The sequence below is a fragment of the Moschus berezovskii genome, chromosome 11 (genome assembly GCF_049115385.1).
Source record: "Moschus berezovskii isolate FMDL1 chromosome 11, NW_MosBer_1.0, whole genome shotgun sequence".
Lineage (NCBI taxonomy): Eukaryota > Metazoa > Chordata > Mammalia > Artiodactyla > Moschidae > Moschus > Moschus berezovskii.
This window is the reverse complement of record NC_142470.1, coordinates 102,538,597-102,554,027: the sequence shown is the minus strand read 5'-3', so window position 1 is coordinate 102,554,027 and position 15,431 is coordinate 102,538,597. Positions and strand designations below refer to the sequence as shown.

General features: G+C 40.8%; 1 protein-coding gene across 7 annotated transcripts in view; it reads right to left on the bottom strand.

Annotated features, from left to right (window-relative positions):
* Positions 1–15,431, bottom strand: part of RNF149 (ring finger protein 149) — a 37,379-nt gene that overhangs the window by 10,695 nt on the left and 11,253 nt on the right. For 4 of the 7 annotated variants that reach the window (XR_016038652.1, XR_016038651.1, XR_016038649.1 and 1 more), the window contains exons 2-6: positions 14,157–14,407; positions 13,205–13,273; positions 9,509–9,591; positions 7,102–7,198; positions 3,665–3,863 (exon numbers count right to left, since the gene is read on the bottom strand). Coding sequence is in view for 2 of the 7 variants with exons in the window: in XM_055401043.2 (XP_055257018.2) it covers positions 1,334–1,377; positions 3,665–3,863; positions 7,102–7,198; positions 9,509–9,591; positions 13,205–13,273; positions 14,157–14,407 (743 nt within the window). In the remaining 5 variants the exon portion in view is untranslated. Of the gene's footprint in view, positions 1–153; positions 1,378–2,257; positions 2,324–3,664; positions 3,864–7,101; positions 7,199–9,508; positions 9,592–13,204; positions 13,274–14,156; positions 14,408–15,431 lie in introns of those variants that run through there. The other 3 variants (XM_055401045.2, XM_055401043.2, XR_016038653.1) reach the window with 3 other exon arrangements.

The window sequence follows — 15,431 nt, the reverse complement described above, 5'->3', positions numbered from 1 at the left end:
TGAGTGGCTGGAATCAGAGTGTCCTAAGTCACTATAAAAAAAATAAACTATATAAACTTGACGTCTTAGATACAGCTATAAGAATAAGATACAGAAAAAAATATATATAAACTCGACGTCTTAGATACAGCTATAAGAATAAATTGTTTACACTTTAAAAATTATAAACTTTAGCAAACATTTATTTTTACCATGAAATAAAGATGTACACAGTAAACAGTTTGGAAGCTACAAAGGACTACAAGCTGTAAAAAACTAACTCTTCCTCACTCTGGACCTCCAAGAAGTGACAGCAGAGCAGAATGTGTGTATGTGTTTTTTTTTGGCCACCCCTGTGGCATGCAGAACTTCCCCAATCAGGGATTGAACCTGCAGCCCTTGCAGTGGAAGTACAGAGTCTTAACCACTGTGTGTTTAATCGCTTTTTCAACTTAGAGACCGGCCCCCAAAGCTTCAGAGCAGCCTACTCCCCCTACCTTCATGGAGAACAGCAAATGAGAGTAAAGGGGAGGGATGATGAAACAAGCTCACTGCTTTTTTCATTGCTTTAAAATTAATCAGAAAACTGGTTACTTGTTTAACAGCCACTGAAAGTCTCCATCTATCACCCTTTTAATTGTAAAGATTAAACTGTAGTTGGAATCAGTACATTCATCATTGACCTCAAAAAACAAACAAAAAAAACAAAACCCCACATCAGAGTCTGTTTACTGCATTTCCTCAACAAGCAATGAAGAACTTCATGCTCGTGTGCGATAGCTTTTTTTATTTGTAGAAAAAAAGGGACAAAACTTCCCTCCCCATCAAGGTTATTAGAAGAAATCAGGTAATAAAAGGGAGAAATGAAATTACTCAAGCCCACCAGTACTTTTCTCATAATTCCAAATTTAAAAAACAACGATGAAAGTGTTCTCGGGTTTGGAAATCTCTCTAAAGTACAGAGGTGCAAGAAAGCAACAGATTTCTCTCATCACATTGACAAGTTTAATGTTCGAAAAAAGTCTTTCCTCCAGGGAAACTCGCATGACCAACTATTGAATATAATCACGCAACTCCACTTCAACTAGTCTAAAGTCAACGTGCTTAGGCTAGAACCATCCTTGAGAAGACAGAATCATCTTATACATTTCAATAGATAAATACATCAAGACTAATCAAAAAGTCTCTTGAAAGAATAAAATATCTCAGCTCTTTGTATACCAAATTAGAACCTGAAAGGTAAAAGAATGTACATTATTTTCACATATACAAACTATGCACTAAAGTAACAAAAATAAAATGTCCTTTAATTCAAGCCCAGGCTCTGTCTGTGACACGGTCCGCAGGTGGCGCGCTAGCAGGCGGGTCCGTCACGCTGAGCATCGCTCCTGCCTGTCTCTACAACAAAGCAATGGGAGCTAGTGTTAGTCGCTGGGCATATCCTGGGCTTTGGTTACATAAACATTTACATTTGGAGATCGTAGCTCATGAAACAAATTATAGAAAATTTTAAATAAAACTTACATGGAGAAACAGCAACCTATTCCAGACAGAGAGTTAAGAAAATATAAAAAACACCTTCTTCATATAGAGCATGAGAGGTTTGCTAGTCTAATCAACAAGCATGTGGTCAGCACCGTGCAACAGAAAAGATGCAGGCTGAGCTGGTGGGATTAACTAGAGTGTGTTTTCAAACACGCAGTGATGGCATCACCACCCATGAAGACAGCAGCTTGCGTTTACTGGGCAATGTACATTGACCCTACGAACTAGAGACGGCTACATTATTATCCCCAATCTAGAGACTGGAAATTGAGACCCGGAGAGGTTCAAACTGGTATTCGAGTCCAGTCAGATGTTACTAGGAAAGGAGAACAGAATAATCTTGGTGCAGAAGGCTTCTTTCAGGAATACAGTACCTCCTCAAAACTAGGAGAGCCAAGTACTGTGAGCTCACCTACAACCAGACTTGAGGTCAAGTGGGCCAGAGAGGAGCCCACTGCTGCAGACACCTTCTCCAGGGAGTGGGCTGCCCTAATAACCCCCACCTTCATCTCCAGATGCTCCTGGGGGTCGAGAGTGTTAGCTTAACTACTGGTGAAGTTACATTATACTCTGGAAGTCCTAAGGTCGGCTGGAAACAATTAACTTTTTTCCAATGTAATACTTCTCAAATGATGCTGTCATGATGGTAGGCTAGAAATAATATTAACACATAAATTACCCATCAAAATTTACTGGTGAACAAATACTTAGAAATTCAGCTTAAGAATTTTACCTGTCCTGAAATATCTCAAGGGTGGTCAAGTAGTAGAGGAAACAAATTTCATTTCCCTTCTGGAGACTGAAGGAAACAGCAAAAATTACAATGGCATGCATCTGGGCTCAATGCAATGGAATTGCTAAAAACAAGGTGGTTCATTCCCAGCAGGAGACCCAGCTAGGAGAACTCCTACATGATCCAACTTTCCACTTCCTAATTCTCTGAAATTCATCCTCCCTTTTTCTTACACAATGCATTCTTTCTTCCTCTGGTTCTGCTTTAAAACTTCAGTTCTCACGTTTCTATCTTTGCCTCCCAGATTCTAAAAATGTACAAAAAAAAAAAGACAAACTGATTCATTTTGAATATTACCGATTTGGAAAAATATGCTTCTTTTTCCAGGTTGGCAAATTCAAAATTAGAAACATCAATTCTTCTCAGTTAATCTATAAATTAATTCAACTATAATAAAATTTTTCATGGGATTTTCTTATACATGGTAAATTGATTTTAAGATTAATCTTAAAAAATGAAAAACAGCTCAGAAATTTTTTAAAATAAGAATAAAGATGAGGAAATTTGCCTTGCCTTGTGAATATCAAAACATATTCACAGGTAATGATCACTGAACAACTGACAAGTGGTTAAACATTTGGGAAAAATAGTTGAGTTAAATCTTTTCTGAAGCTATGTGCATTAAAGATTTAAGCATAAAATACAAAACCACAACTGTTAGTAAAACATAAGTTAGTAACCCCGAGAAAGACTTTCCTAAGTTACCATTCTATCAAAGGCAGAATCACGCAAAGTATGAGAAGGCTGGACTAGATAAAAAACAAAGCAAAGACCAAAGAGCTCTTAGAATCAACATGAAAAAGTTAGTTTTTCTATAGAAAAATAAATCAAGGATGAAATGGGCAACTCAGAAAAGAAATATAAATGACCAACAAATATGAAAAGAAGGTCGTTGCACCAGTAACTTTAAAAATGCAATTCATTCCATTTTACCTAAGGGAGGACACAGACAGGTGGTAAACATATGCACTAAAAGTTATTTCAGTGTTGCTGATGATAAAAGTCCACCAGTAGGACGTGGTTGACAGAAACTATCCTGAACCCAGAATGTACTAGTACATAGCTGCACAAAATCACATGTCTTGTCTACGGATACAGACAGAGTTTCGTACACTAAGAGGAAGAAACGGGTTACCTAAGGGCACATAAATCAAATTCTCCTCCTCTTCACACACAGAAAAATAATCTGAGATATATTTATCGAAATGTTGAAACGGTATTGTATCTGTAGGGGTAAGATTATGGTTTTCATTTTTCCTTTATGTTTTTTCTGCACATTATGTGCTTTTTCACTTTCACTTAAGCACTGGTAACACCACTGTGTTTGCTAACCGGCGAGTGACTCACCCAGCAAGGCTGTGTTTTCACCTGCATCCTCTTTAAAACTGGCGTCACAGGGCGGCACAGGGTCACTGGTGGAGGGCGACTCGGAGCTGCCAGCGTCACTTCTCTCACCGTCTGGTACCGTGAGACTCAGATCTGCAGCCGAGACACCCCCAGGGGAAGATTCTGGGGCAGTCACCTCCTGCATGTCCTCAAGCTCGCCCTTGAGAGCAAAGAAAACACCTTTTCTCAGTAACACCATCAAGCTTATCTATCATCATCTGCTCATGATTCAAACAAACTATTTAAACACCAATACTGCAAAAAGCACATCAGTGTCTTCTTAGCATCACCAGAAAGTGAGTTACTTCTCAGTAAGTAGCTTTTCATGGCCTAAATGCTTTTCCTCCAAAAAACCATTTTTCCCCTTGACACAAGCGATGCCACCTTTTAAACTACATATTGACAGAAAGTGAAGCTCTGTCACAAATGTCATTTTCCTGACTTCCTGAGCAGCCTGGCTGACTGCTGACCACTGAGACCAGGGCCCTGAGCTTGAAAGGCCGCCCTAACCACTGCCAGCGGCCAGAGCTCAGGAGACAAGCAGGCTCCTGATCATCATGGGGTGCAGACTGCCCCTGGTTCACGCAGCACCGATTCTGCACAGGGTTTGTCTGCTGCCAGTGTGCCTCCACTTCCCCATGTGCAGATTTAAAAAAGAAAATGAGATCATGAAAATGGGTACAGGAGACCCTACAAGCACCCCTGCACTGAGTCTCAAAACCTGGGGGCCATCCAGAAACCTTTTTTGATTAACGCCACAGTCAAAGTTGTGACGGACAAATCTGCTGGTTAAAGGCCGACTGGGGGCGGATGGGTGTTCCTGTGAATCTGGGCTGAGACTGAACACCGCACAGCCAAGCTGCCCGCTCCACTCCTGGGGTCCTCAGGGCAAAGGCACTGCTGCTCCCGCTGCCGGCTCCGCCTGTGTTCTAGAACCTTCTCCCCATTCCTGGACACCGCGTGGCTCACTGACTTCCCACAGGCACCCCCAGAGAAGATGCCTGCCACACCAACCAACAAGTCCCGCTGGGCTGCCGTCGCACCCGCGCTCCCGCTCAGCCCGCCCTGATCTGTTTTTCCAGGTACCTGTCTGAATACCCACCAGGCTGAACTAGCTGCCCATCTCAGACCCCACGTGGTCACTTGCCATTGACCTGTGATACGCAGATCCATTAACACGCAGCCCAAATGTCCCCAGAAAGCCCTCCCTGAACTCTCCCATTGCTGCTGGCAGGGTCAAGGCCTCCCCTCTCTGTGCCCCACACTCTCCAAACGCTTGGCCAGCGGGGTGGGGTGCACGCCTGCCCCCTTGTCAGTCCAGATGGTGGAATTCCTAGGAGCCAGTGAGCAGAAGGGTGGAGTCTTGTCCAGCTCTGCCTCTCCAGAGCCACGTCCAGACCCAGCACTGCACACCCCTGATAAAGGCCAGCCCCGGAGCAAACACGACAGGGACAAGAGGCCTGGGGTCAAAGCAGCCACAGCTGCAAAGTTGGGTGCCACTCTGGAGTCTGTGAGGGCCAATGCCTGCTCGCACTGTGGCCATTTTCTCCCTGTGGAAATTAGAACTAGTTGCCACACGAGAGAAGAGTGTAAAACTCTCTACAACTCAATGCAGGAGGGTCAACGGGTCTAAAGAAAAAGGCAGATCTGTCAAAGAATTAAACAATAAATGCAAGACAAGTTAATTTCTTAAGTGTGATTTCAAATCACTGTAAGTTTCTTCCAAACAGGAAACAAGTTTTCTGGGAACACATATTCTAGTCTTTTGAAACTAACGTTCTGAAAGCAAGACAACCTGATGTAAAATGAGTCTTGATTTTTAATGCGTGAAATATACGTAGATGCATTTCCAAAAACAGTCTCAATGCTAAGGTCAGTGGAACGCCTTTTCCACAAATGTTTAGAAATGAAAAGCAGGTTTAAAGTTACCAACTAATGAAGACAGCAACTCAAAAGGAGTTTCAGAGTGCATCTACAGAAGGACAAGGAGGAGGAAAACTGCCAGGAAAGCACCTGTTTAATCCCGGGCTTCCACTGTTTAAGACATGGTCCCAGGAGGGCTGGGCGAGAGAGGAATGAGCCACAGTCACTAAGAAAGCCCAGGACACCTGCCAAGCTGAGGAGAGCTGTCAGTTATCAAAAGCAACGAATCAATGAACATTAGAGATTCTAGAGCAAAGACACCTTTTCTAGACATCCAGGTGGGTAAGGTTCCAGTAACACAGTTCTGCCTCCCTCTCTGTGTATCCACAGTGAGGCCTCTGCAACTCACACTTGAACACTGTAATTCACAGAAAATCACACTGGTTATTAAGACAGTGCATGGTCTCTTAGCTCTCTTTTGAAGATATGCTGAACTGGAAAACAAAACATATTTTGAAAGGGGCCTGCAGCCTTGAGGGCTGATACAGTCACATAAATTCATTATCATAAAAAAAAAATCTCTCTTTAGTAAATGCTGCAAAAGCCTCTTTATGTTTAGCAACAAGAAAAATATTATCTGATATTTAATTATTTCTCTCAAAGATCTCTGTTTCAAAACAATTTATATTTAACCAAGAGTATCTTGGGACAGTAACAGATTATATTTAGACTCTAAAACTATAACCATCTAGGAAAACCTGTTTTCCCTCTTTTGGGTAGAAGGGTAGTTTTAGAGCTTGGACTCTGGAATTAAGCAAAGTTACACCTGAAAGCTGATACCCCATCACATCACCCGTGACTTTAGGTGAGCGACTTTTGCCTAAGCTCATGTTTCTGGTTACTAAAACAGCGCTCCCCTCCCAGCGGGGCCAGGAGTCAATATTTTGATGCGCATAAGTCATTCAGTGCACGGCTGCAATAACCTGCTCTCTTTCACTCCGCCCTACCGGCTCTGTTCTCCGAGCACGGTCCTGTGACCAGCTCAGTATGGCAAAGTGATGGAGCACGCTCGCTGCAGGAGGAATTTCCCCTGCGGTATCTGACTCTGAAACCCAGGTATCGGGAGAGCTCGTGTCCAGAGGTGCTGGCTTTCGCTTCCCTGTATGTAAAATGTGCGCCTGGCTCCTTGCAGCTCAGATGTTTTACAATAATTATTTCTATGAACTGACCAGCATCTACAAGACCCTGCGGAGTGTTACAACATATAGCAAAAACGCCACTCTAAGTACGAACTTTAAGCATACACCTAGTGCATTATTCGATAACCCTGTAAGGTCAATGATGTTGGGGGAATGTCTTAAGAATTCACTTTTAATATAGAGGAAAATTTCTTTAGGAACCAGCAGAACCCTAGAAGGAGCATCTGGTTCACTCCTCCTGCCTCTGGTCAGGAACAGAATCAAATCACTCAGGGAGAATGGGGGGCAGTGGGGTGGGGGGAGCAGAGATTGAATATAAACAAAAACGTAACAAACCCAATATCCCAGGGCTTTGATGACATCAAGTTTACACATTGGACACGTGCGGTGATCCAAAAGCCATGGGTCAATGCATATTCTATGAAAAATATGCCTAAAAAAATTAAGTACGTGTTAATGTCTTAAAATAATTGCTTATATCTTATAAAGGAAATAACACATCCTACCAACTCATCTTCTTGTTTACAAGTTAAATGCCGTCATACCAAAATTCCAGTGTATCCACTTACCCTGGGTGGTTATCTGTTCTACTTTCCAAATTAAATGGAATTTGGCATTTGGAGGGAAACTGCCCCTTCACTGGACAAAAACAGCATGGTTTATTTCTGTATCATGCTGGAATGTATTTTTATGTGCCTCTGTTAGCCTTCTGGGAATGAACGTGACCTAACTGAAACTGAAGAGTAAACTAACAGCAACAAACCAATAAAAACCTGACAGTATCTTATATAAAGTGGCTCCAGTAGGAACACAACAAAATAGCAATTAAAATATTAAAATTATCTTTGGGTTGCAAGTTAAAAAAAACACTTATTTTTTTGTCTTAATGTATTTTTGTAACATCTACATTTTTCTAGAATGAACACATTAGTTTCAGAATCAAAAAAAGAAATCACATATGAATTTTCTTCTTTTACTGATTTTTCATTGGCTCACTTCCCCTCTCGGGTGATGAGTCTACAGTTTATCTGTGCTGCAGGTAAGCGGGTGTGGGGATCAGAACCACACCGATCAGGCTCAGACGCCAGCTGTGTGATCAGATGCTGTGACTGTGAACGAGATCCTGAGGCCCCTCGTGCCTACCCCAAAGGCTGTTCTGAGGAGCAAACATGCCACGTGGCTACTAGGGTAGTGGGCACTATAAACCCTCAGCAATTTTTAATTATTATTACTGTTCATTGTCTGAAGACCTTTTCTTCAAAGGGAAACCTGTCAGGGCAGTTAAAAACAACAGCAGGTAAGGACGTAAGGTGGTCCAACCCAGCTTGTCTTGTGACCTGTCCGTCCTTAAACTGAAACTGACCCACAGGAATAGTTTTGAGAAAAATAAATATGTTGGTTCCATTGGGACATTAGTTGAAATAAATCACAGGAGAAAACTGGGGTGGGGTGGGGGCAGGGAATGAAAACCTCACTAAGGAGACCAGGATACATGCACATTCAGGATACACTCAGCTGTTTATGATATGAGTGCAAGTCCCAGCTCGGCTGTCAGGAGCATCTCCATTTCCTGTAAAAGGAAACCTGGTTGCTCACTGTGTGGCATTCAAGTCAGAAAGACTTGCCCTCAACCGGCTTAGAATAATAACTCTTTTCTATTTTAATAATGTTCTACAGGACACCGTCAACTGACACTGGCCCCAATCCATTAAGTACCCAGCACACCAACCCACATGAACTCCTGTAGATTTAAGTTCACTATCGTGATGCAGGGAAACTAATTTTGTTATCCTGATCCTCATTACTTCATGTCCTCTGCGGAACTCCTGAGAATTTCATCTCCTATGAAGTACTGGTATACACACTGAACACTCGCAATCATAAAGCGAGCCACAATTACATACTAACTTGTGATCTGCTTCTAATCGGTGCAAAGCAGAATTTAAAATGACCAGCTTTAAAACATAGTCTCTGTACACCTTTCTGCTGACAAAGCAATTTTTAAAGAAAAGTTATCAAAGCATCTCATGATTAAAAAGGAAACATAAGTTCCTGTTGCTAAAAAAAAAACAACAACAAAAAAAAACCTAGTTAAATAAGGAAGGAATATTTATTTCACACAACCCCAAAAAGAATCCAAACTCAGGGTGCAAATAACACCAGAGCCTAATAGAAAAAAGGCATCTCCATAGAAAAATAACAGATAAAAATACATAACCAGGAAATGTCTTTAAGGATAATGTTTCTAATAAATGTCTGCGAAAATGCTCACTAGTTTAAAACGTAAGAATTAAAATATTTAAAACCTAAAAAAAAAAAAAAGTAATGATAATAATAGCAGAGCCTGAGCCAGGTCTGTTGACTGTCCCTGGCCCTCTCCCCCAGGGCCTTCACCTGGCCAGCTTCAGTTTCCTTTCTCCCAACATGGCAGGCTTTCTCCATTGATAAATGTACAGTATAGACCCCCAGGACCCTACTGAAGCCTCCTTGCCTATAAGATTAAAAGCCAATCTGCAACAAAATGAGACAGTGGGTCTTAATGGTCACCTAAAGTCTTCAAGCAAAACAGTCTTAAAACAGTACAAGAGGACCTTGAAGACTTTGAGCTTCTTTTCTAAGAGGTGAGATGATCGCAAGATATCACCTGATAGTAAGATCTTCATATCCTGAAACATATGTTAACTATTTGGTCAGAAACCTGAAACTTGTGATTTTTAACATCTCAGGAAGTAAGAGAACGTACTTGCATGGCAGAATTCTGATAACGTCCCTTCCTTTAAAATTTTCAATACACACTGCACAACTTTCAGCATCGACATCAATCCCCTGTAAAAAAAGAAGAGCAAAGAATTTGCTGTATCCTTAGCAAATAGTATGTGCTTCCCTGGTGGCTCAGACTGTAAAGAATCCCCCTGCCAATGCAGGAGACTTGGGTTCAACCCCTGGGGTCAGGAAGATCCCCTGGAGGGGGAAATGGCAATCCACTCCAGTATTCTTGCCTGGGAAATCCCATGGACAGAGGAGCCTGGCAGGCTACAGTCCATGGTGTTGCAGGGTTGGACAGGACTGAGCGACTAACACTGGTAAATAATATACTCTGATAAAACTCACTACAACAACAAAATCTAAACAAAAACAAAACTCACTACAACTCAACTAAAACAATGATGAATTCTAGTCTGCATTGGTACATCCTGAAATTATATACAGATAATTTCTACTTGGTATTTATTTTTACCACTATCAAGAGATTTTATTTTTAAAAGAATTTGTCTGAAAAGGAAAAAATTTCGTTGTGTACGAAATTATTCAGACACGAATAATGTTTAAATAAGAAAGAAAGAAAAGTGAAGTTGCTCAGTCGTGTCCTACTCTTGGCGACCCCGTAGACTGTAGCCTACCAGGCTCCTCCATCCATGTGATCTTTCCAGGCAAGAGTACTGGAGAGGGTTGCCATTTCCTTCTCTCTTTAAATAAGAGGCTGTTTAAATAAGAGGTCACTTTTTTAAGTGACCATATTTTTAAGGGCTGTAGAAATGCAAATGCCTGCTTTATTATAAATTTTTTTCAAATATAAAACTTATAAAGAGAATGAATATCTAATAAGATAATACGTTTTCTGGAATCATTGGAAATATAATACAAAAGAGGTTTCATTAGAACATGCTAAAGAACAAAGTTATAACTTGCAGATGAGAAAATGCAAAGTTATAATCCACAGATGAGAAAATACAAATGAGATACTTTCAGACTAAGTATCTGAAAATATTCACCTCACTAGTGGTAATAGAACCACAAAAGTAAGTTACCTTTTTGTTTAAAGTCATTAGGTCATGTCCAACTTTGCAATCCCATGGACTGTAGCCCATCAGGCTTCTCTGTCCATGGGATTTCCCAGGCAAGAATACTGGAGTGGGTTGCCATTTCCTCCTTAAGGGCATCTTCCCGATCTAGGGATCAAACTCACATCTCCTGCATTGGCAGGTGGATTCTTTACCACTGGGAAGCTCGAGTTACTTTTTCATACATCAAGTCAACAAAGGTAAAAAGAAACAAAAATTTCTGGGGAAGCAGTCTTGTGACACAATTTCAGCTTCTGAGAGTCTGTGGGTAATGACCTTTCTGGGGGTGTCAGCTCATCCCACTTCCCTGGTACCACCTAGATCTGTCCACCTGGTTTCAGCCCATTAACCAAAGTAATAAGTATGGCCGACTTGGTCACCTGATCCAAATTTGGCCAATGAGTTTCTTTCCTCCATGACTCTGGGATAGGGACTCAGCTACCAGTGTCTGTAGCTTTAGCAAGTTAATTTTATGGAACACAGCTTCACAGTCATCATGTAATTATTTAAAACTATCTTTAAGCACATGGGTCACTTCTTAACAAGCAAGCAGTAAAAACTGATTTTATACTGCTATCAAAGATTGCATTAAATTAACTTTGTCACTGAACTTAAAATTAGATGTTGCAACTAGACATTCACCTTTTTTCACATGCCAAGAAAGAATGATGAAATCATTTTTACTTCCCTAATGGTCAGCAAGCTTATACGTTATTGAGTCCATAAGAAAAACTAGGAAACAATCAGTCTCCGAAACTCGACAAGATGTAGATTTAAGAAAACACAGTCTTTATTTGTACAAATTAAACATGAAAGATTGCCAGAAAATCCACCTATATACCTCATGGATCATTTATGGAGACTTCTTTAAATTACACATATGAATCTCTGTCTTCTCATACTTAAGGACAGATTTCCAGCCAGAGAGTAGAAGATACATTTCAAGAAGAACATAAAACTGCGCTTATCATGGAACCAGTAGCTGAATGCACAGCCTATCTCAAGACACTTTCTGGGGACTCTCTCCCCCAGGGGGTGTTTCCCTGATGGCTCAGCTGGTAAAGAATCTGCCTGTGAATGCAGGAGACTTAGGTTAGATCCCTGGGTTGGGAAGATCCCCTGGAAAAGGAAATGGCAACCCACTCCAGTATTCTTGCCTAGGAAATTCCATGGACAGATGTCTGGCAGGCTATAGTCCACAGGGTTGCAAAGAGTTGGACATGACTGAGCATGCATGCATGCACCCCACACGCACGCACGCACACACACACACACTCTCTCTCTCCCCCCGCCTCCTCCGCCAGGGACCCTCGTAATTTGTAAATCATATGTTAATCAGCTACATGGAAAGAAATCTGGACTCTGCACCAAGCCTGCAAATTCACTGTTACTACAATGTAAGGCATCTGGGAAAGAATGCAGCCAACAATATAATTCCTGGAGTATCCTAATGGTAAATATTCCACAGGAACCATCAATATCTGATCCCAAAGCTTTAAAATCAAAGGTCTATAAATGTAATGAGTGTTATCCTGAAGCTTTAATCCTTTAAGTAGGTCATAGGAGGAGATGTGAACCCAAGGGCACTTGGGGATCAGAGGCTGCAGTGTCGGCGTGGACCAGGTCTCAATAACTCATGGAGGAAAAGAAGAAAACCGAAATGATGGGACCCACCCGTAGCTATGTCGCCTCAACATTTCACAGCACAGAAAACAGACCATTAAAAAAGTATTCCTGCATTAGCAACTGTTTTCCTTGTAAGGAACCTACCCTCTAAGAACATGAGGTTCTGAAACTTAGGATTTACTGCAAAAATGCTTCTGAACTCTGCTATGAGTTTGGCCTTTTAGAGACTTCCCTAGTGGTCCAGTGATGAGGACTCAACATCTTTTCTCCTCTACTCCATAAATCCCAGTCTTTTCTCCCTGTAATTAAGGGAGTTAGAGAGAATGGACAGAGTATAAGATTTAACAGAGGTGGATTTAAGCCTCAGTGTCTCTGGTAGAGAGACTGGAGCTTCTTTCTTTGGAGTCACCTGTGTCTGACTGACTGCACCATCCAGTCTGGCAGCAAGTAACCAGTATGGCCACCTGAGCATCTGACATGCAGCCAGGGTGAGTGAGGAGCTGAGTTTTCAGTTTAATTTAGTTCATTTAAATTCAGACAGCTGTATGTGGCTAGGGGTACCTTCCTGGGCAGCACAGGTAGAGAAGGCTCTTCACATACACTGGAGTGTTTCAGTCAGCTCTTCTTTAAAAGAAATTAACAAACCTATGTCAAAATTAACAAACCAGCCAAAACTCCATGGTCAACACTGTTAGCTGAGGCAAACAAACGGATTGGTATTTTATATATATATACATATATCTATTTTTTTAAGATTTTTTTAAAAAATGTAGACCATTTTTAAAGTCTTTATTGAATTTGTTACAATTTGCTCTGTTCTATGTTTTGGTCTTCTGGCTGAGAAGTATGTGAGATCTTAGCTACCTGACCAAGGGGATCTAACCCGCGCCCTCTGCATTGGAAGGCAAAGTCTTAGGGAAGTCCCCAGATTTATATTATAAACAAACAAAAAAAAATCATGAAAATATTACCTTTTCTCCATGCTTTACAGTATGAAGAGGAAGCTGCCCAATAACTTTCTTTGTTTCTTTTCTATGGCTCTTAGGGAAAAAAAAATTATTATTATTATTATTGAAATGTTTAAGTCACTATTTTAAAAATTCATATAGTGTAAGCAAGCTATGGAAAAAAAGTCATAAAAAGCAAAAATTTGGTGACTACAATGAAATAACTTAAAAAACAACAACAACAAAAAACTACCTTTTAAGTCCTAAGGTACAGAACAGTCATGTGAAACCTAGGAGCTGTTTGATCAAGAATACTTATTTTCAATTCCATGCCTGAAGAAGAAACCAATCTTATGTTTGATTATTGGTAAGAAAGTAGTCAGCTGAGGACGGGGCTCCATACACTCATCTGTGAAGGTCCCTAAAAGAACAGAGGCTTCCTGGTCAGAGGCAGAAGGTGACCCAGCAATGACCATCTGCTGCCTGAGCAGCCAGGAAGGGTGGTTTTCAAGACAACAGGTGAGTGTGGGCCCCACAGGGCCCTGCTCTGCTGACGCTGAGGCAGCACCCCACAGGTAAACGGCTCTGAGTGCAGCTGCACTGTGGAGGCAGGCAGGCCCAGTTCTCCTCCAAAACACAGCCACGTCCCCCCAACTTCACGCCTTTTTGTCATCCCTTTATGTCTGGAAACGAGAGAGGATCTTTGCAAGAGTGAGACATGACCTGATTTCCTACAGCACATAAAGCTGAATATATTCTAATTTAAAACTTAATAAAAAACAAAACCTCCCACATATCAATAACTTAAATATTATAAATGATAATGAAATTATCATGAAATTAAATATAATGAAACTATTAAATATAATATTCAAATTAAATATAATGAAACTATTGTGTAATAGTTTCAACAAATATACACAGGAAATATTTACAAACAATCTTTTAAAAAGCAAAGTTAAAGAGAGACAGTTACCTGACTTCCGAACTGTGAGCCAGTGTATAGGAAGCGCTGTATATAGTAAAATATTAGCCAGGCCAACGAGATAATCATCATGGTGATGAAGGCAATGGCCACAAAGACCACAGACTGACCGCTGATGAACTCCTGGACGTGCCGGGTGCCCACCCCGATGGTAACAGTGACCGGAATGTCCTTCTGCACAAGTTCCACAATTTCTCTTCCTTTTGGGTAGCTAACCATAATGACCACTATATTTCCTGTTCCTTAGTAAAGAACAAAGCAATCAACAACAAGAGAACACAAAATAAGATGTGAAGAAAGTATGGTTCCATGCACACGTGACTGAAAACTGTGATAAACTGGACATAAACCCAAGTTACCAACATGGGTGACCAAGGAGAACACAGACTGATTATATAAGAAGCAGAATAAATCATTAAGAAATATCCCCTCAAAAACAAGAGCCACCCACTTCCCCCATTCAGTTTCACAAAAGAATTCTACTCTCAAATCTTTAAAGAGCAACATATATAAGTGTTCCACAGCAGATTTTATAAAAACAGAAGTCTTAAAATTATTTCTAGCATAATTAAACCCAACCTGGTAAAAAAAACAAAACAAAACACAAATACCAATTTCACTTATAAATATTAACATAAACGCTTGAACGTGCCCATTAACTCAGGGAAGCAATCTGAGAATTCCTACTCTGTTCAACATTATTTCATGCTGTTCTGAATGCATGAGCAGACAGGACAAAAAAGAGAAATAAAAAGGGATATAAAGGCCAATTTTACATGAATCTATCTAGCTATAAACTGGGCTTCCCTGGTGGCTCGGATGGTAAAAAATCTGCCTGCGATTTGGGAGACCCAGGTTCAATCCCTGGGTAGGGAATATTCCCTGGAGAAGGAATGGCAACCCACTCTAGTATTCTTGCCTGGGAAATCCCAGGGACAGGGGAGCCTGGAGGGTTACAGTCGATGAGGGTCATAAAGAGTTGGATATGACTGAGCAACTAACACTTTCACTTTTCATCTATAAGTTAATCTTTAGAAGTATCACTGGGATTTTAAAAACCCTAAAAATTCTGCTTCTGATGTTCACTTAGGGGAAAAATAATCAAGATTAGGAAAACTTTGTAAACAATAAAACTTGAACTAGCCTTTATAGTCAAAATAATTAAAATAGTATGGTGGTAGCATATGACAGCCCAGAAATCAGACCCCAAAACATAAAAGAATTCAGTAAATGATAGAAGTGGATTCGAAATCAAAGGGGTAAAAT